General features: G+C 43.6%; 1 protein-coding gene across 1 annotated transcript in view; it reads left to right on the forward strand.

The window, feature by feature from the left end:
• Positions 1-23,259, forward strand: part of MEGF6 (multiple EGF like domains 6) — a 559,396-nt gene that overhangs the window by 535,004 nt on the left and 1,133 nt on the right. Inside the window, exons 31-38 of the mRNA XM_082273280.1 lie at positions 1,368-1,496; positions 3,782-3,910; positions 10,006-10,134; positions 12,259-12,387; positions 14,188-14,316; positions 15,754-15,882; positions 19,455-19,583; positions 23,210-23,254. Of these exons, the coding sequence (XP_082129406.1) occupies positions 1,368-1,496; positions 3,782-3,910; positions 10,006-10,134; positions 12,259-12,387; positions 14,188-14,316; positions 15,754-15,882; positions 19,455-19,583; positions 23,210-23,254 (948 nt within the window). The remainder of the gene's footprint in view (positions 1-1,367; positions 1,497-3,781; positions 3,911-10,005; positions 10,135-12,258; positions 12,388-14,187; positions 14,317-15,753; positions 15,883-19,454; positions 19,584-23,209; positions 23,255-23,259) is intronic.

Here is a 23,259-nt window from a genome sequence, read left to right on the forward strand (position 1 = left end):
TTCCTACGCTGACCACCAATGAGTCACTTCTACACTGACCACCAATGAGTCACTTCTACACTGACCACCAATAGGTCACTTCTACACTGACCACCAATGGGTCACTTCTACACTGACCACCAATGAGTCATTCCTACACTGACAACCAATGAGTCGCTTCTACACTGACCACCAATGAGTCACTTCTACGCTGACCACCAATGAGTCACTTCTACACTGACCACCAATAAGTCATTCCTACGCTGACCACCAATGAGTCACTTCTACACTGACCACCAATGAGTCACTTCTACACTGACCACCAATAAGTAATTCCTACACTGACCACCAATAAGTAATTCCTACACTGACCACCAATGAGTCACTTCTACACTGACCACCAATGGGTCACTTCTACACTGACCACCAATGGGTCACTTCTACACTGACCACCAATGGGTCACTTCTACACTGACCACCAATGGGTCACTTCTACACTGACCACCAATAAGTCATTCCTACGCTGACCACCAATGAGTAATTCCTACACTGACCACCAATGAGTCACTTCTACACTGACCGCCAATGGGTCGCTTCTACACTGACCACCAATAAGTCATTCCTACGCTGACCACCAATGAGTCACTTCAACACTGACCACCAATGAGTCACTTCTGCACTGACCACCAATGAGTCACTTCTACACTGACCACCAATGAGTAATTCCTACACTGACCACCAATGAGTCACTTCTACACTGACCACCAATGGGTCGCTTCTACACTGACCACCAATAAGTCATTCCTACGCTGACCACCAATGAGTCACTTCAACACTGACCACCAATGAGTCACTTCTGCACTGACCACCAATGGCTCTACTTCTTATTTAACTTCTACGCTGACCACACTGACCACCAATGAGTCACTTCTACACTGACCACCAATGAGTCACTTCTACACTGACCACCAATGAGTCACTTCTACACTGACCACCAATGAGTCACTTCTACACTGACCACCAATGGGTCACTTCCACACTGACCACCAATGAGTCACTTCTACACTGACCACACGACCACCAATGGGTCACTTCTACACTGACCACCAATGGGTCACTTCTACGCTGACCACCAATGGGTCACTTCTACACTGACCACCAATGGGTCACTTCTACGCTGACCACCAATGGGTCACTTCTACGCTGACCACCAATGTATATTGGGGATCAGTGTCTCAGGGCACTGAAGGCAAAGAATCAGTAGGACAGCCAGGCAGTTAGCATTTTTGAAAGGATAGTTCAGCAATGATAGGATCTATATTTCTGTCATGACAGGTTTCCTGTACGTTTAGTGTACTTGATTCATTTTATGGTCTTCCCTTCTCTAGAATGTGCCAGCGGATTTTATGGGCGAAACTGTGAGCAGCACTGCAAATGCAAGAATGGCGGTCACTGCGATGCCACCACCGGAGCGTGCCACTGCCCATCGGGCTACCTAGGAGCAGATTGTGGAACAGGTCAGTTGAAACGATCGGTATGGTTCAGTTCCAGGGCTGGGGTTGTGCACCGCAAATAAGAGCCATGAAAATATCAAAGCCCAGAACAAGTAGAGAAAGTCTCTGCATGCTTTGGATTGGGTTAGAAAGAATTAGGACCCCCGTCAGATCTGTATAGCTACATGTGACTCTATTAGAGCAATATTGGCACATTTCCTGACCACGGTGACAACATGGTAGGAAAGAAGGGGTTGTCACTGGCTCAGGAAGACATACAGTGGATAGCAATTTTTAAGTCAATAGACCCCCATGTTGCATTAATGCAATGTGTCATTCTGCGTTAAGACAGACCATTCATTTTGGAATGGCCTGCCAATGTTACTTCTGAAAAAACTGACATGAACCCTTAGGGTCCTTTCACACAGGCAATCCGATCAGATCCGCCTGTCAGTTTTTCAGGCGGATCTGATCGGATCCTCCATGTATCCCTATGGGGCAGCGGATGTCAGCGGAGACATCTCCACTAACACCCACTGCTATCCACTTCCGATCCTGTCTGTTAAATCTGGACGGATGGAAACCCTATTTTCCATCTGTCCAACAGATCAGATCGGATGAGAACAGACAGGCGGTCCGTTCTCATCCGATTCCCCCATAGAGAGCAGCAGGGATCTGACAGCTCCGTCTCCGCACACAGAGCATAGAGGGAGCTGTCATCCGCCTGCTCAGCAAGGATCGGCAGATCGATCCCCCGCTGAGCAGAGAACGCTGACCGCGTGAAAGGACCCTTAAGATGTAGTATCTCAAAAAATGAGTACACCCCTCACATTTTTGTAAATATTTTATTCTATCTTTTCATGTGACAACACTGAAGAAATGACACTTTGCTACAATGTAAAGCAGTGAGTGTACAGCTTGTATAACAGTGTAAATTTGCTTTCCCCTCAAAATAACTCAACCCACAGCCATTAATGTCTAATCCGCTGGCAACAAAAGTGAGTACACCCCTAAGTGACAATGGCCAAATTGGGCCAAAAGTTTCTATATTTTGTGTGGCCATCATTATTTTCCAGCACTGCCTTAACCCTCTTGGGCATGGAGTTCACCAGAGCTGCACAGGTTACCACTGGAGTCCTCTTCCACTCCTCCATGACGACATCACAGAGCTGGTGGATGTTAGATACCTTGCGCTCCTCCACCTTCTGTTTGAGGATGCCGCACTCTTTAGTCTGCTTGTCTTCAGCAAACTGTTTGGGGGCTTTCTTGTGCATCATCTTTCGAAGAGGCTTCCTTCTGCGACAACAGCCATGCAGACCAATTTGATGCAGTGTGCGGCGTATGGTCTGAGCACTGACAGACTGACCCCCCACCCCTTCAACCTCTGCAGCAATGCTGTCAGCACTCATACATCTATTTCCCAAAGACAACCTCTGGATATGACGTTGAGCACATGCAGTCAACTTCTTTGGTCGACCATGGTGAGGCCTGTTTTGGGTGGAACCTGTCCTGTTAAACCGCTGTATGGTCTTGGCCACCATGCTGCAGCTCAGTTTCAGGGTCTTGGCAATCGTCTTATAGCCTAGGCCAGTGATGGCGAACCTTTGCACCCCAGATGTTTTGGAACTACGTTACCCATGATGCTCATGCACTCTGCAATGTAGTTAAGCATCATGGGAAATGTAGTTCCAAAACATCCGGGGTGCCAAGGTTCACCATCACTGGCCTAGGCCATCTTTATGTAGAGCAACAATTATTTTTTTCATATCCTCAGAGAGTTCTTTGCCATGAGGTGCCATGTTGAACTTTCAGTGACCAGTATGAGAGAGTGAGAGCGATAACACCAAATTTAACACTCCTGCTCCCCATTCACACCTGAGACCTTGTAACACTAACGAGTCACATGACACCGGGGAGGGAAAATGGCTAATTGGGCCAAATTTAGACATTTTCACTTAGGGGTGTACTCACGTTTGTTGCCAGCAGTTTAGACATTAATGGCTGTGTTGAGTTATTTTGAGGGGACAGCAAATTTACACTGTTATACAAGCTGTACACTCACTACTTTACATTGTGTAATTTTCACATGAAAAGATAGAATAAAATATTTACAAAAATGTGAGGGGTGTACTTGCTTTTGTTAGATACTGTATGTCATTTTTATGTTGCGGTAAACGACGCGTTATGACCGGTTTTGCTGCGTCACGTAAGTGCGAATGGGCTTTTTTGCAGGTCACATCCTACGATCAGGCTACAAGCCATGACTCATTTGCTATGCTTAATTATATTTATTTTTTGTTCCTCTTCAGCCTGTCCCACCGGTCATTATGGAAAAGGCTGCTCTCACGTGTGTCGCTGCGGTCCCAATGGCTCCTGTGATCATGTGACTGGTGAATGCGCCTGCGCAGCTGGAAGAACTGGCCTGCACTGTGAACATGGTATGCCTTATTATTCCTTACTGTGGGTCCTTGTGGCCCAAAAGGCTGAATATCGGGATGTCCTTTAGGGCTTATTCACACCAGGTGCGGTGGAGGAACGCATGCAAAATCATGTGCTTTCCCACACCCCACCATAACACGCTGCCCTTTTGCAGAAGCATGTGGGTGCCATTAATACCTAATGGCACCCACACACATCTAGCAAACGTGTGCATTCATGCCTTCAAAAATGCATGGTACCACCGTACCGACGTTTTGGTGCGGCGTGATTTTAGCCATTTTCTGACCAGCCTTTTAAAATATGACGGCTAGGCAGAGCGCCCTGGTTTCGGGAGGACATCATATGATGACCTTCAAGTCGTGCGCCTCCGGAGCGCTCTGGTAGCCATCCCTGTTACCCGCCACATCCGCCGGACACAGTAGATAACAGATTGGTGTACCGGGCCAGCCCCAGTATCATGTGATTGGTCACGGCAGATCACATGATAGCTGTACACAATGAATGGCTTTCATTCATAGTCATTCATTGTGTACTATTGTGTTGATCCCTGTGATTGACCACAGTGATCACATTGTACAGAAAGCAAATCACAGCACCCTATAACATGCGGTAGCTTTGGCCAATCACAGCTGTCCCGATAGTACATAATGGCTAAGAATGGATGCCAGTCATAAAAAGGATTGCTTATACAAGTGATAAATCACTGTTATAAGCAATCATAATGTTAAAAAGAAAAAAACCTGATCACCTCCCCAGAGTAGTATGGATGCCATTCATAATAAGCATTGCTTATAACAGTGATAATCACTGTTATAAGCAATCCTAATGTTAAAAAGAAAAAACCTGATCACCTCCCCAGAGTAGTATGGATGCCATTCATAAAAAGGATTGCTTATACCAGTGATAATCACTGTTATAAGCAATCATAATGTTAAAAAGAAAAAAACCTGATCACCTCCCCAGAGTAGTATGGATGCCATTCATAATAAGCATTGCTTATACCAGTGATAATCACTGTTATAAGCAATCATAATGTTAAAAAGAAAAACCTGATCACCTTCACAGAGTAGTATGGATGCCATTCATAAAAAGGATTGCTTATAACAGTGATAATCACGGTTATAAGCAATCATAATGTTAAAAATAAAAAAACCTGATCACCTCCCCAGAGTAGTATGGGTGCCATTCATAAAAAGGATTGCTTATACCAGTGATAATCACTGTTCTAAGCAATCATAATGTTAAAAAAAAAACTGATCACCTCCCCAGAGTATAGTAGTATGGATGCCATTCATAAAAAGGATTGCTTATAACAGTGATAATCACTGTTATAAGCAATCATAATGTCAAAAAGAAAAAACCTGATCACCTCCCCAGAGTAGTATTGCTGCCATTCATAAAAAGGATTGCTTATACCAGTGATAATCACTGTTATAAGCAATCATAATGTTAAAATAAATTCTGATCACCTCCCCAGAGCAGTAGCGTCAGTAACTATGGTAATACTGAACTGCTCTGGTCACAGTATATACCAAAAAAAAAATTCTAACCAAAAAAAAAATGCTTAGAAAATTGGAAGAAAAACCTTTCACGCATCATCATATGCAATGATTTGGGTTATTTTTTATCAAAGAAATTTAGCAGTGTACATTTTGGCCTAAATTCATGAAGAAAAAAAATACTTATTTGCAAAATTTTATGACAAAAACTAAGAAAAAAGTTTTTTTTTTCAAAATGTTCAGTCTTTTTTTTTATTTATTTAGCAACCCAGTGGTGATTAAATACCACCAAAAGAAAGCTCTATCTGTCTCAAAAAAATGATACAAATTTTATATGGGTACAGTGTTGCATGAGTAATTGTCATTTAAAGTGTGACAGCTCTGAAAGCCAAAAATTGGCTTGGGCAGGACGGGGGTGAAAGTTTCCTGTATTGAAGTGGTTAAAAATCGTGTCGGCACCTTCTTTGCATGTTTCTTGTGCCTAGGCCAGTCCACTGAAATTAATAGTCTGCCCTTAAATCCAGCATTCAGAAATGCGCAAAAAAGCACGCATGCCCGAACGCACCTTCTGAATAAGTCCTTTATCAGGAGATGGGGAATGGCTCTGGGGGCCTTCCATGAGTTACATTATATCCTTTTTCTCCAGCATTTTGTGATTTTCGGCAACGTCTGAGTTTTTTTTTTGGCTGTGCATATCTGCTTGGGGTTCATGAAGGATTTATGATCAGAACTACATTTTTAATTAATCCCTTCATAAATCAAAAACTCACACGGGGCACATTTCTGTTCTGTAAGTTCCCTGAGGTGTCATTAGCTTGGTCCAGTTACATTTCATTTAGAATAGCAGCCAGGTGGTTTGTGTGAATTGCGCACGTCGGTTCAGACGTTGGGCATATACTGAAAGTTTTAAAGCCCAACTCCGGGGGGGGGGGGGGGGGGGAGTAAAAACCCTCCCTTGCACTGAGGCTGCCCCCTCACTGCAAAGATTACACACTATATTACCAAAAGTATTGGGACGCCTGCCTTTACAGGCACATCAACTTTAATGGCATCCCAGTCCTAGTCCGTAGGGTTCAATATTGAGTTGGCCCCCCCTTTGCAGCTATAAAAGCTTCAACTCTTCTGGGAAGGCTGTCCACAAGGTTTAGGAGTGTGTCTATGGGAATGTTTGACCATTCTTCCAGAGGTCAGGCACTGATGTTGGAGAGAAGGCCTGGCTCGCAGTCTCCACTCTAATTCATCCCAAAGGTGTTCTATCAGGTTGAGATCAGGACTCTATGCAGGCAGTCAAGTTCCTCCACCCCAAACTCTCTCATCCATGTCTTTATGGACCTTGCTTTGTGCACTGGTGCGCAGCCATGTTGGAACAGGAAGGGGCCATCCCCAAACTCTTCCCACAAAGTTGGGAGCATGAAATTGTCCAAAATGTCTTGGCATGCTGACGCCTTAAGAGTTCCCTTCATTGGAACTAAGGGGCCAAGCCCAACCCCTGAAAAACAACCCCCACACCATAATCCCCCCCCCTCCCCCCCTCCACCAAATGATTTGGACCAGTGCACAAACAAGGTCCATAAAGACATGGATGAGTGAGTTTGGGGTGGAGGAACTTGACTGACCTGCACAGAGTCCTGACCTCAACCCAATAGAACACCTTTGGGAGGATTTAGAGCGCAGACTGCGAGCCAGAATGCAAACAGAAGGAGCAGGGCTACTACCCATACAGCTCACCAATAAAAGAGCTCCCGGGTGCCCGATCCACAGCTGACTACAGCTCTTAAAAGACTGCGAGCCGGGCCTTCTCGCCCCAACATCAGTGCCTAACCTCACAAATGCGCTTCTGGAAGAATGGTGAAACATCCCCATAGACACACTCCTAAACCTTGTGGACAGCCTTCCCAGAAGAGTTGAAGCTGTTATAGCTGCAAAGGGTGGGCCAACTGAATGTTGAACCCTACGGATTAAGACTGGGATGCCATTAAAGTTTGTGTGTGTGTAAATGCAGGCATCCCAATACTTTTGGAAATATAGTGTATGTTTGTTTCAGTCCAGGGAATGAGAAAAGCAGGGTCACTGCTTCCTCCCCTAGCAGATGGCGCTCCCTATGCTATTCCCCCTCTTTGTCTTGTTTAGCGTTATCATTGAAAGTGAAAGAAAACTCCAAATTTTGAAAAGAAGGGAAATCTTCCAATGGGGACACTAGTTCTGGTGACCTGGGAGGTCCCCAAGGATTTCCCTTAATTTGCAGGATTTCCTCTCACTTCCTATTTTGGTTATGGGACAGTAATCAGTGCTAAAAATATGCACTATTACTGTAATAATGACACTGGCAGGGAAGGGGTTAACCTAGGGGGTGATCAAAGGGTTATGTGTGAGCCTAGGGGGTGTTTTCTAACTGTATGGGGGCATGGCTTGTGAAATGACCATAGAGACCTGTGTTCCTATATAGAAGGATCACAGGAGCTCAGTGATCATTTCAGAGAGAAGAACGGTCAGCTGTGTTTACAACAGCTGACCGTTCTTCTCTCTCAGCGGGCAGCGATCGCGGGTGCCCGGCGGCAATCGTGGCCGCCGGCCCTGTGAATCGGCGTCCCCGCTGCCTAGTGGGGGCAGGAGCATGCCGCCGGTGGCGCACGCTCGCTCCCCAGCACCACGCGCGTGACCGACGTAGGGCTACGTTGGTTCGCGCAGGAGAGGCAGCCTGCCGCAGTAAATGTGTGGCGGGCGGACTTAATGTGGTTAAGTATGTTTAGTTGTGAGTGGTTCACTCCGAGTCCCCTTTCACACGTGTACCACCTGAAAGTCGAGCAATTTTGACGCAAATTTTCCCGCGCGACTTGGATGCAACTTAAAGCAATGCCTGTGTAATGTTGAGGTCTATGGACATCAAGTTGCATCAAAGTCAGACCAAAGTAGTGCAGGGATTACTTTGAAGTCGCACAGATATGAATGATACTCATTGGAAATCATGGAGTAAGGTTTTGATCAGGTTAGGTGTGATAAATTAGAGATGAGCAGAGTGATGCGACAGCTTTTAGCCTCACATTGTGCTATGTGTACTGTGTCGGTGAAACAAATAGACATGGTGATCGATGGCTTTGTTGATTAAAAAAAAGCCGACCCTTTACTGGTAAACAATGCTTTGTAATCATTGTGTCAGCACTGACATGGAAATCACATGACTTTGTTTATAGACAAAGCCATAGATGTGAAGGTGTACACCTGTGCTGGTGGGTTTCACTCTAGGCTGAATTGTAGTATTAGGCCAAACAGAGCTCTGACTCAGACGTCAGAGGTGCACTCAGGGACTGCAGGTGCCTCCCTGGGTCAGAGGTCAGAGGGGCACCCATGGACTGGAGGTGTCCCCAGGGTCAGAGTTTGGGCATGCACTCTGGGAAGGGAGGTGTCCTCAGGGTTAGGGTTTATGGGTGCACTCATGAACTAGAGATGTCCCTAGAGTCAGGGGTGCACTCTGGGACTGGATGTGTGCCAAGGGTCAGAGGTCAGTGGTGCACTCTGGTACTGGAGGTGTCCCCAGAGTCAGCGTTTGGACATACACTCTGGGAACGGAGGTGTCCCCAGGGTCAGGGGCGCACCCATGGACTGGAGAGGTCCCTATGGTCAGTGTGCACTCTGGGACTGGAGGTGTGCCAAGGGTAAGAGGTGCACTCTGGGACTGGAGGTGTTCCCACGGTGAGAGTTTTGGCATGCACTCTGGGAATGGGGGTGTGCCAAGAGTCAGAGGTCAGTGGTGCACTCTGGGAGTGGAGGTGTACCCAAGGTCAGAGGTCAGGGGTGCACTCTGGTTCTGGAGGTGTCCCCAGGGTCAGAGTTTGGGCATACACTCTGGGAATGGAGGTGTCCCCAGGGTCAGGGGTGCACCCATGGACTGGAGATGTCCCTATGGTCAGAGATCAGGGTGCACAATGGGAATGGAGGTGTGCCCAGGGTCAGAGGTCAGGGGTGCTCTCTGGGACTGGAGGTGTCCCCAGGGTCAGAGATCAGGGGTGCACTCTGGGGCTAGAGAGATACTCATGGTCAGAGGCCAGGGGTACACTCATGGACTGGAGAGGTCCCTATGGTCAGTGGTTGGGGTGTACTCTGTCCCCAGGGTCAGGGGTGCACTTTGGGGCTAGAGAGATCCTCTGGGTCAGAGGTCGGGTGCACTAATGGTCTAGAGAGGTCCCAATGGTCAGTGGTTGGGGTTCATTCTGGGACTGGAGGTGTCCCCAGGGTCAGGGATCAGGGGTGCACTCTGGGGCTAGAGATATATACTCATGGTCAGAGGTCAGGGGTACTCTCATGGACTGGAGAGGTCCCTATGGTCAGTGGTTGGGGTGTACTCTGGGACTGGAGGTGTGCCCAGGGTCAGAGGTCAGGGTGCACTAATGGTCTAGAGAGGTCCCAATGGTAAGTGGTTGGGGTTCACTCTGGGACTAGAGGTGTGCCCAGGGTCAGAGGTCGGGGTGCACTCTGGTACTGGTTTGTTCCCAGCAACAGTAGGCTGTCTGTGCAGGATGGGACAATGAAACAATGTATATAATACATGATCGATAAACCTGAACTTCCACTGTAATCAATACATTTCTGTGTTCTAGAGTGTGCCAAGGATCACTTTGGTGAAGACTGCCGGCAGCGTTGCTCCTGCAAGAATGGAGGTCTGTGTGACCCGGTGACTGGATCGTGCCGCTGTGGGTTGGGGTGGATGGGCCTTACCTGCGAGGAAGGTAAAATCCCTCTAATGTGTACTTATGGTAAAGTCATTCCAATCAAAAACTGTGCCCAGTATGAGGGGTTCCCCCATCCCTGTGCTGAGTTCCTGGAGGTCAGGTTTAAAGGGATAAAACACGGGAAATGTACACACACAGTATCTCACAAAAGTGAGTACACCCCTCACATTTTTGTAAATATTTTATTCTATCTTTTCATGTGACAACACTGAAGAAATGACACTTTGCTACAATGTAAAGTAGTGAGTGTACAGCTTGTATAACAGTGTAAATTTGCTGTCCCCTCAAAATAACTCAACACACAGCCATTAATATCTAAACCGCTGGCAACAAAAGTGAGTACACCCCTAAGTGGAAATGTCCAAATTGGGCCCAAAGTGTCAATATTTTGTGTGGCCACCATTATTTTCCAGCACTGCCTTAACCCTCTTGGGCATGGAGTTCACCAGAGCTTCACAGGTTGCCACTGGAGTCCTCTTCCACTCCTCCATGACAACATCACAGAGCTGGTGGATGTTAGAGACCTTGCGCTCCTCCACCTTCCGTTTGAGGATGCCCCACAGATGCTCAATAGGGTTTAGGTCTGGAGACATGCTTGGCCAGTCCATCACCTTTACCCTCAGCTTCTTTAGCAAGGCAGTGGTCGTCTTGGAGGTGTGTTTGGGGTCGTTATCATGTTGGAATACTGCCCTGTGGCCCAGTCTCCAAAGGGAGGGGATCATGCTGTACTTCAGTATGTCACAGTACATGTTGGCATTCATGGTTCCCTCAATGAACTGTAGCTCCCCAGTGCCAGCAGCACTCATGCAGCCCCAGACCATGACACTCCCACCACCATGCTTGACTGTAGGTAAGACACACTTGTCTTTGTACTCCTCACCTGGTTGCCGCCACACACGCTTGACACCATCTGAACCAAATAAGTTTATCTTGGTCTCATCAGACCACAGGAGATGGTTCCAGTAATCCATGTCCTTATGCCCTGTACACACTATCAGATTATCTGAAGACTTTTGTCTGCAGACTTACCAAAACCATATAATATGAGGTCAAACCTAAACACTTTCAATTTGTATGCAATCCGGCAGGCCCTTGCACTACATAGAAAAGGTAAATCTGAAGACAAAAGTCTTCAGATAATCTGATCGTGTGTACAGGGCATAAGTCTGCTTGTCTTCAGCAAACTGTTTGGGGGCTTTCTTGTGCATCATCTTTAGAAGAGGTTTCCTTCTGGGATGACAGCCATGCAGACCAATTTGATGCAGTGTGCAGCGTATGGTCGGAGCACTGACAGGCTGACCCCCCCCCCCCCCTTCAACCTCTGCAGCAATGCTGGCAGCACTCATACGTCTATTTCCCAAAGACAACCTCTGGATACGGTGCTGAGCACGTGCACTCAACTTCTTTGGTCAACCATGGCGAGGCCTGTTCTGAGTGGAACCTGTCCTGTTAAATTGCTGTATGGTCTTGCCCACTGTGCTGCAGCTCAGTTTCAGGGTCTTAGCAATCTTCTTATAGCCTAGGCCATCTTTATGTAGAGCAACAATTCTTTTTTTCAGATCCTCAGAGAGTTCTTTGCCATGAGGTGCCATGTTGAACTTCCAGTGACCAGTATGAGAGAGTGAGAGCGATAACACCAAATTTAACACACCTGCTCCTCATTCACACCTGAGACCTTGTAACACTAACGAGTCACCTAACACCGGGGAGGGAAAATGGCTAATTTGGCACAATTTGGACATTTTCCCTTTGGGATGTACTCACTTTTGTTGCCATCGGTTTAGACATTAATGGCTGTGTGTTGAGTTATTTTGAGAGGACAGCAAATTTACACTGTTATACAAGCTGTACACTCACTACTTTACATTGTAGCAAAGTGTCATTTCTTCAGTGTTGTCACATGAAAAGATAGAATAAAATATTTACAAAAATGTGAGGGGTGTACTCACTTTTGTGAGATTATGTATTGCAGAGATGTTATAGATGTGCCTTTATTTTAATGATTCATAATTGTAAAGTGTGGACATTGCACAGATGATCTCCTGTGTACACATAGGGTGGGCAGTGATTAGAGAGCTGCGCTCCGCAGATGTCATTCATTTTTATCTGCTTTTGTTTCAGTGTGCCCCCCGGGGAAATACGGCCCCTCCTGTCAGATGGAGTGTTCCTGCCTCCACAATGGCACATGTGATCGAGTGTCGGGCACCTGTCACTGTACGAAGGGCTACTACGGAAATCAGTGCCAACACGGTGAGCCGCCCTGATAGGCCAAACAATGCTGAGACACATTACATGCATCGCTTATAGACCCTATAGAAGGAAATGTCTGACACACGGAGGGTGCACAGTGATGGACATTCCTTTCTGTCTTTCTTTGTGGGGTTGTATCCTTGTACAGCAAAGACAGCAAAGATTACATCGTGGATGTTGTTTCCTAATTTTTTTTATCACATTTTCATTTGGAATTATTTTCACTATAGTTTTACATTTTTTAATTATTTTTTAATTTAATTTTTTATTTACATTTTAATTTACATTTTTCAAATGTTTTCTTTTTAATTCATGTTTAATTTGTAATTATTTTTAATTTTTATTAAATATTTATTTTTGATTATTGTTAATTTTATTTTTGAGTGAATTTTCAATTACTTTTTCATTTTTTTAAAACACATTTTTTATATTTATTTATTTTTTTTAAATCATTTATATTTTATAATTATTTTTATTTTAGTTTTTAATTATTTATTTTATTTTTTATTTACTTTTTTCATTTAAAAATTTTAAATGTATTCATTTTAATTTCTAATTAAAATTTAATTTTTATTTGTAATTATTTTAAATTTTTAATATTTATTTTTGATTATTATTTATATTATTTTTGATTTAATTTTTAATTACTTTTTCATTTTAATTTTTTATTTTTATTTTAATTATTTTATTTTTTAATTCATTTTTAATTTGTAATTATTTTAATTTTTTGTTTTACGTAAAATGTATTTTTTTATTTTATATTTGAATACTTTTTATTTTATTTTTAAATTACTTTTATTTTTGTTTTCAGTTTATTTTTCATTTAAATTTTTTATATATTTTTAATTTTACATTTGTAATTTTTATTTAAATTAATATTTATTTTTGATTATTTTTTATTTTATTTTTTAATTCATTTTTAAAAAACTTTCTAATTTTAATTTTTTTTATTCATTATTTTATTTTTTTTCATCTTAATTTTTATTTATTTTTTTAAATAAAAATGAGGTTAAATTCAATTTTTCATATTTCATTATTTATTATTTTACTAGTAATATTTAATATTTATACATTCTTCACATTTTTCAATTACATTTTCATTTTAATTATGTATGTTAACTTCAACCTCCACATTGAAACCCTGAACTAAAACGTGAATTTGTGTTTTTTTTTTTTTGTTTTTTTTAGTTTGTAACAGAGCTCCATTTAAAATCAGTTAGATCTTGTAAAAAAACGACTATTTTTAAAACATTTGCTGTACGAAAGTAACAAAAAAATGAATGAATAATTGCTGTATTTTCTCTAATCTAGTTCCTATATCATCAGCACCATCTAGTGGCCATAATGCGTTTATCCCCCCAAATACCTCAATCAGAGAAAAAAGTAATACATTATGGCCACAAGATAGTGCTATGAATATAGGAAGTACATGCAGTATATTAGAGAAAATCCGGCAATTAGTTTTGGTGATTGGCTCCCCCCGGCGGGCCGGTAGGTAGGTGGGTAGGGATGAGTGTTGATTGGCTCCCCTCGGCGGTCAGGTAGGGATATGTGTTGATTGGCTCCCCTTGGCGGGCCAGTAGGTGGGTAGGTAGGGATGAGTGTTGATGATTATTGTAGGTAGGTAGGTAAGTGGGTTGGTGGGTGGGTAGGTAGGTAGGTGGGTAGGGATGAATGTTGATGATTATTGTAGGTATGTGGGTGGGTAGGTAGGTGGGTTTGGCGGGCGGGTCAGTAGGGATGAATGTTGATGATTATTGCAGGCGATGTTGGAAATTCTCATATGACTCATTCTTGTAGTTTGCCCACCTGGATTCCATGGAGAAAACTGCCGGGAGAGGTGCCAGTGTGACAATGGAGCATCGTGTGACCCCGCCTCCGCCATCTGTCTGTGCCCGGCCGGCTTCTATGGTGAAGAATGTGAGAGAGGTCAGTCCTGACACATCACCAAACAGTTATGCAGGAATGGGGGGGGGGGGGGGCGGTACGCAGTTCTGGCTCCTCCCACTCAATATATGTATTGGCAAGGGGCAGATTGGGAATACTGGTGGATCTATTGATGCTGGCTGCTGGGAGTCTGTTGTCATTGGGCGGTGGGGGGTGGGGTTAGTGGTGTTAGAGGGATCTGTGGTCTATTGTTGCTGGTGGGGGCTTTTGGTTACTTGGGGGGTCTATTGTTCCTGGGGGTATCTATTGTTGCTGTTGGGCGGTATACTGTTGCTGGGTGATCTATTGTTGCTGGTTGAGAGTATTTTATTTCTGGAGGGTTCAATTGTTGCTGGTGGAGGGTATTTTGTTACATGGGGGGGGGGTCTATTGTTGCTGATGAGGATCTATTGTCGGTGGGCTTTGTTTTGTTGTGAGGGGATCTATTGTTGCTGGGGGGGACTCCTGTTTTGGGGGAGGTCTATTGTTCAAGGGTCTGCTGTTGCTGGTGGGGAATCTATTTTTGCCTGTGGGGGGGGGGGGTCTATTGTTGCTGGTGGAATCTGCTGTTGCTGGGGAACATATTTGATTTCTTGGGGGTCTGTTGTTACCGATAGGGGTCTATTGTTGCTTTTGGGGATCCATTGTTGCCAGTAGGCGGTATATTAATCCTGAGGTTGTCTATTGTTGCAGGGGGATCTTTAGTTGCTGGGAAGTGATATATTATGGTTGGGGGGTCTAGTTTAGCTGATAGGGGTCTGTTATTGCTGTTGGGGGATCTATAGTTGCCGATGGGCTGCATATTATTGCTGGGGGAGTCTATCATTACTAGGGGGATCTATTGTTGCTGTTGGAGGATATTTGTTCTTTGGGGGGAGGTTGCAGTACAATGGTATTCTCCTGATTTAGTCTATTCTTACGAAGGAACATTCAACCTGGAGAGGAAATAGTCCATTACACACGGCTGCCCCATTGCATGCTGACTACAGGGGGGCGCTAGCTTGGCATTGCCACCATTTACAGAACGCCTTATATTTTCTGAGTGAATGCAAGAAATTCTGTGATTGGAGAGGACGGGCAGTGACTTCAAACACTCCCCCCTCCTCCAACCACAGAATGCCCTGGAAAAAAAAAAAAAAATACAAAGCAGTCTATGAATGGCAGCAGTGAGGATCGAGCGCCCCCCTGTGGTCAGTGTGCAGAAGGGAAGCTGCTAACGGACTCAGAAGCAGCTTGTGTCTACCACTGTAGTAGCGCTAATGGTCAGCATCCCTGGCCGCCTGCTAGATAGATATGAGCTGGTTATATGTACATTGTGCCAGGCTGGAGCAGCAGAACCGTCCCATACAGATCATACCGGAGTTCAGCAATCATAAACCTCAGCCTTACATCTTCCACCACTTTCTACACTAAAGGCAACTTCTTCTTCTGTAATTGCAGTTTGTGAGCCGGGAACATACGGAGAAAACTGCGAGAAGCTGTGCCAGTGTGAGGGGAATGGACCGTGCGATCCAGTGAGCGGAACCTGTATATGTCCCCCGGGGAGGACCGGAGCAACCTGTGATATAGGTGACCTGCACTGTTTATATATATATATATATATATATATACTGTATATACTGCACCATGACACCAGCTATATATATATATATATACATATACACTGTGCACCATGACACTATATATCACACTGCACCATGACCCCATATATATATATATATATATATATATATATATACACACTGCACCATGACCCTATATATATATATATATATATATATATATATATATATACACTGCACCACGACCCCATATATATATATATATATATATATATATATATATATATATATATATATATATATACACACACTGCACCACGACCCCATATATATATATATATATATATATATATATATATATATATACTCCACCACAACCCCATCCAAACTAAGATGCAACAATACTGTGTATATATGGTGTGTCGATATTGTATTATTATGATTATTATTTAATTTTGTATATATTAACAATTTTAACCATAATAATAAAATATGTATATCATTCTTTTATACCTACAATTATATACTGCAGCATGACCCCAATCCAAACTAAAATGCAATGTGTGTGTATGTATGTATGTATGTATGTATGTATGTATGTATGTATGTATGTGTGTATATATATATATATATATATATATATATATATATACACACACACACACACACACACACACACACATATGTATATATATATATATATATACACTGCTCCAAAAAATTAAAGGAGCACTTTGAAAACACATCAGATCTCATGCTAAGTATCTATACTGGTATGGACTGGATAATGTGTAAGGATCTACAGTGGGTACGGAAAGTATTCAGACCCCCTTAAATTTTTCACTCTTTGTTATATTGCAGCCATTTGCTAAAATCATTTAAGTTCATTCTTCTTCCTCATGAATGTACACATAGCACCCCATACTGACAGAAAAACACAGAATTGTTGACATTGTTGCAGATTTATTAAAAAAGAAAAACTGAAATATCACATGGTCCTAAGTATTCAGACCCTTTGCTCGGTATTTAGTAGAAGCCCCCTTTTGATCTAATACAGCCAGGAGTCTTTTTGGGAAAGATGCAACAAGTCTTTCACACCTGGATTTGGGGATCCTCTGCCATTCCTCCTTGCAGATCCTCTCCAGTTCTGTCAGGTTGGATGGTGAACGTTGGTGGACAGCCATTTTTAGGTCTCTCCAGAGATGCTCAATTGGGTTTAAGTCAGGGCTCTGGCTGGGACATTCAAGAACAGTCACGGAGTTGTTATGAAGCCACTCCTTCGTTATTTTAGCTGTGTGCTTAGGGTCATTGTCTGGTTGGAAGGTAAACCTTCGGCCCAGTCTGAGGTCCAGAGCACTCTGGAGAAGGTTTTTGTCCAGGATATCCCTGTACTTGGCCGCATTCATCTTTCCCTCGATTGCAACCAGTCGTCCTGTCCCTGCAGCTGAAAAACACCCCCACAGCATGATGCTGCCACCACCATGCTTCACTGTTGGGACTGTATTGGACAGGTGATGCGCAGTGCCTGGTTTTCTCCACACATACCGCTTAGAATTAAGGCCAAAAAGTTCTATTTTGGTCTCATCAGACCAGAGAATCTTATTTCTCACCATCTTGGAGTCCTTCAGGTGTTTTTTTAGCAAACTCCATGCGGGCTTTCATGTGTCTTACACTGAGGAGAGGCTTCCGTCGGGCCACTCTGCCATAAAGCCCCGACTGGTGGAGGGCTGCAGTGATGGTTGACTTTCTACAACTTTCTCCCATCTCCTGACTGCATCTCTGGAGCTCAGCCACAGTGATCTTTGGGTTCTTCTTTACCTCTCTCACCAAGGCTCTTCTCCCCTGATAGCTCAGTTTGGCCGGACGGCCAGCTCTAGGAAGGGTTCTGGTCGTCCCAAACGTCTTCCATTTGAGGATTATGGAGGCCACTGTGCTCTTAGGAACCTTAAGTGCAGCAGAAATCTTTTTGTAACCTTGGCCAGATCTGTGCCTTGCCACAATTCTGTCTCTGAGCTCTTCAGGCAGTTCCTTTGACCTCATGATTCTCATTTGCTCTGACATGCATTGTGATCTGGAAGGTCTTATATAGACAGGTGTGTGGCTTTCCTAATCAAGTCCAATCAGTATAATCAAACACAGCTGGACTCAAATGAAGGTGTAGAACCATCTCAAGGATGATCAGAAGAAATGGAAAGCACCTGAGTTAAATATATGAGTGTCACAGCAAAGGGTCTGAATACTTAGGACCATGTGATATTTCAGTTTTTCTTTTTTAATAAATCTGCAACAATGTCAACAATTCTGTGTTTTTCTGTCAGTATGGGGTGCTATGTGTACATTCATGAGGAAGAAGAATGAACTTAAATGATTTTAGCAAATGGCTGCAATATAACAAAGAGTGAAAAATTTAAGGGGGTCTGAATACTGGTATGGACTGGGTAATGTGTTAGGTTCTATACTGGTATGGACTGGGTAATGTGTTAGGATCTATACTGGTATGGACTGGGTAATGTGTTAGGATCTATACTGGTATGGACTGGATAATGTGTAAGGATCTATACTGGTATGGACTGGGTAATGTGTTAGGATCTATACTGGTATGGACTGGGTAATGTGTAAGGATCTATACTGGTATGGACTGGATAATGTGTAAGGATCTATACTGGTATGGACTGGGTAATGTGTTAGGATCTATACTGGTATGGACTGGGTAATGTGTTAGGAAGGAAAGGATGCCACATCATTTGATGGAAAGTGAAAAAAATGATGCAGCAGGATAGTCCATTTTGATAAAATTTCATTGCAGCAATTCAAAATGGTCCTTGAATTTGGCTAGGGTCAGTGCCACTACTGGTAGCATGAGGCTTCATGCCTGCTGCATCATTTTTTCACTTTGATTTTTGGGGGCCTTTGAATTCAGCCCTCTGTAGGGTGATAATTTTCATTTCCATCAAATGATGTGGCATCCTTTACTTCCTAACACATTACCCAGTCCCATACCAGTATAGATCCTAACACATTACCCAGTCCCATACCAGTATAGATCCTAACACATTACCCAGTCCATACCAGTATAGATCCTAACACATTCCCCAGTCCATACCAATATAGATATCCAGCATGAGATTCTTTCCCCATTGAGATCTGATGTGTTTTTAAAGTTTTCCTTTATTTATTTGAGCAGTGTATGTGTGTATATATATATATATTTATTAATTTTTTCATAAAAACAGAAATATTTATACAAATAAATCTCAACACATTTTACATCCTTTTCATACAAAATGTATTATTTAGTTCAGATATGAAATGTTACCAGCAGATGTGTTGGGGCTCTGATGGCGCCTATTTCCAGCACCGCTCCAATACATAGAGCACAGGTTTATGGGAGGAATGGTGAACCGTGCAGTGCGCTGTGTGTGTTGTGTGTGGGCTGCGCTGTGCGCGGGCTTCAGATGGAAGCTGCCATTCCCCGAGCAGTGAGGTCACTAGCACCCCTATCAGTACATTGAGGGGGTCAGTAAGTGGGTCAGGCCAGTTGCAGCTTCCATCTGAGGCTTCTTTCTTGTCTCTTCACAGACTGCAGAACAAACTACTATGGACCCAACTGCAGCCTGAGCTGTGAGTGCGGCTGGAATTCCCAATGCAACTCTCTGACCGGAGGCTGCATCTGTCTGCAGAGATTTATAGGCCACAACTGCCAAGAAGGTAAATTCCAGTCATTTCCGGTCCATCTTACTGCGGAGAGACCAGATACTGTACAGAGCTCTGTCTGCTATATTCTGTCCCAATAACCCACCACTGTGTTTGAGTGCTTTTACCCACTACCCCACCACCATGATTTGATATCTGCCCACTACCCCACCACCATGATTTGATACATCTCCCCCCATCTACCCCACCACCATGATTTACAATCTGCCCACTACCCCACCACTAGGATTTAATTCTTCTGCCCACTAACCCACTCCCATGATTGAATTCTTCTGCCAACCAACCCACCACCATGATTTAATTCTTCTGCCCACTAATCCACCACCATGATTTAATTCTTCTGCCCACTAACCCACCACCATGATTTAATTCTTCTGCCTACTAATCCACCACCATGATTGAATTCTTCTGCCCACCAACCCACCACCATGATTGAATTCTTCTGCTCAACCCACCACCATGATTTAATTATTTTGCCCACTAATCCACCACCAGGATTGAATTCTTCAGCCCACCAACCCACCACCATGATTGAATTCTTCTGCCCACTAACCCACCACCATGATTTAATTCTTCTGCCCACTAACCCACCACCATGATTTCATTCTTCTGCCCACCAACCCACCACCATGATTAAATTCTTCTGCTCACTAATCCACCACCAGCTTTAATACATTTTGCCCACTAACCCACCACCATGATTTAATTCTTCTGCCCACCAACCCACCACCATGATTGAATCATTCTGCCCATTAACCCACTGTGATTGAATTCTCCTGCCCACCAACCCACCACCACCGAATTATTTTGCCCTCAACCCCAACCACCATTGTTGAATTATTCAGCCTACCAACCCATTACGATGATATCTGCAAACAAAATGGATTTTGTACAAAAGTGTCTCATGAAGAGTTCTTGTTACCCATAGCACACAATTTCCCATTTAAATTCCATTGACACTCTTGGGATGGAAGAGCCAACCAGTGGTGCTATCTGCACAGAGGTGGGCGTCTTCTCAATGTACCTTTCACTGAGTTATAGTGTATGTAATATGTAAACTGTACTACGCATTTTCTAGGGATTTAATGTCTGCAATAAATGCAAAACCGGTTCTGGTAGTGAAAAGTTTAAAGCACGGGTCTTCAAACTGTCGCCCTCCAGTTGTTCAGGAACTACAATTCCCATCATGTCTGTGAATGTCAGAGTTTTACAATGCCTCATGGGATGTGTATTTCCGCAACAACTGGAGGGCCGTAGTTTGAGGATCCCTGGTTTAAAGGGATAAAACATGGGGAAACGGGGGTGATCTCAGAGATGTTCTAAAAAATAGCACCATGTTTAAAGGGATAAAACATGGGGAAACGGGGGTGATCACAGAGATGTTCTACAAAATGGCACCATGGTTTAAAGGGATAAAACATGGGGAAATGGGGGTGATCTCAGAGATGTTCTACAAAATAGCACCATGTTTAAAGGGATAAAACATGGGGAAACGGGGGTGATCACAGAGATGTTCTACAAAATGGCACCATGGTTTAAAGGGATAAAACATGAGGAAACGGGGGTGATAACAGAGATGTTCTACAAAATGGCACCATGGTTTAAAGGGATAAAACATGGGGAAACGGGGGTGATCTCAGAGATGTTCTACAAAATGGCACAATGGTTTAAGAAGGGATAAAACATGGGGAAACGGGGGTGATCTCAGAGATGTTCTACAAAATGGCACCGTGGTTTAAAGGGATAAAACATGGGGGATCTCAGAGATGTTCTACAAAATGGCACCATGATTTAAAGGGATAAAACATGGAGAAACGGGGGGGATCTCAGAGATGTTCTACAAAATAGCACCATGGTTTAAAGGGATAAAACATGGGGAAACGGGGGGGATCTCAGAGATATTCTACAAAATAGCACCATGGTTTAAAGGGATAAAACATGGAGAAACGGGGGTGATCTCAGAGATGTTCTACAAAATGGCACCATGATTTAAAGGGATAAAACATGGGGAAACGGGGGGGGGATCTCAGAGATGTTCTACAAAATAGCACCATGGTTTAAAGGGATAAAACATGGGGAAACGGGGGGGGTCTCAGAGATGTTCTACAAAATAGCACCATGGTTTAAAGGGATAAAACATGGGGAAACGGGGGGGATCTCAGAGATGTTCTACAAAATGGCACCATGGTTTAAAGGGATAAAACATGGGGAAACGGGGGTGATCTCAGAGATGTTTTACAAAAAAGGGATAAAACATGGGGAAACGGGGGTGATCTCAGAGATGTTCTACAAAATGGCACCATGGTTTAAAGGGATAAAACATGGGGAAACGGGGGTGATCTCAGAGATGTTCTACAAAATAGCACCATGTTTAAAGGGATAAAACATGGGGAAACGGGGGTGATCACAGAGATGTTCTACAAAATGGCACCATGGTTTAAAGGGATAAAACATGAGGAAACGGGGGTGATAACAGAGATGTTCTACAAAATGGCACCATGGTTTAAAGGGATAAAACATGGGGAAACGGGGGTGATCTCAGAGATGTTCTACAAAATGGCACAATGGTTTAAGAAGGGATAAAACATGGGGAAACGGGGGTGATCTCAGAGATGTTCTACAAAATGGCACCGTGGTTTAAAGGGATAAAACATGGGGGATCTCAGAGATGTTCTACAAAATGGCACCATGATTTAAAGGGATAAAACATGGAGAAACGGGGGGGATCTCAGAGATGTTCTACAAAATAGCACCATGGTTTAAAGGGATAAAACATGGGGAAACGGGGGGGATCTCAGAGATATTCTACAAAATAGCACCATGGTTTAAAGGGATAAAACATGGAGAAACGGGGGTGATCTCAGAGATGTTCTACAAAATGGCACCATGATTTAAAGGGATAAAACATGGGGAAACGGGGGGGGGATCTCAGAGATGTTCTACAAAATAGCACCATGGTTTAAAGGGATAAAACATGGGGAAACGGGGGGGGGTCTCAGAGATGTTCTACAAAATAGCACCATGGTTTAAAGGGATAAAACATGGGGAAACGGGGGGGATCTCAGAGATGTTCTACAAAATGGCACCATGGTTTAAAGGGATAAAACATGGGGAAACGGGGGTGATCTCAGAGATGTTTTACAAAAAAGGGATAAAACATGGGGAAACGGGGGTGATCTCAGAGATGTTCTACAAAATGGCACCATGGTTTAAATGGATAAAACGTGGGGAAACGGGGGGGATCTCAGAGATGTTCTACAAAATGGCACCATGGTTTAAATGGATAAAACATGGGGAAACGGGGGTGATCTCAAAGATGTTCTACAAAATAGCACCATGGTTTAAAGGGATAAAACATGGGGAAACGGGGGTGATCACAGAGATGTTCTACAAAATAGCACCACGGTTTAAAAATGGATAAAACGTGGGGAAACGGGGGTGATCTCAGAGATGTTCTACAAAATAGCACCATGGTTTAAAGGGATAAAACATGGGGAAACGGGGGGGGGGAATCACAGAGATGTTCTACAAAATGGCACCAGAAATGTCTTAGCCTTCTCACTAATTCTGCTTGTTAACTTGGTAATAACCGCACTTTAACTGTCTGTGCTCATTTGCAGGAGGCCCACCGCAGCTTATGTCGAAGCAACTCCAAGCACTTCTAAGTAAG

This window comes from Pelophylax lessonae, assembly GCF_965119305.1.
Source record: "Pelophylax lessonae genome assembly, chromosome: 12".
Classification (NCBI taxonomy): domain Eukaryota; kingdom Metazoa; phylum Chordata; class Amphibia; order Anura; family Ranidae; genus Pelophylax; species Pelophylax lessonae.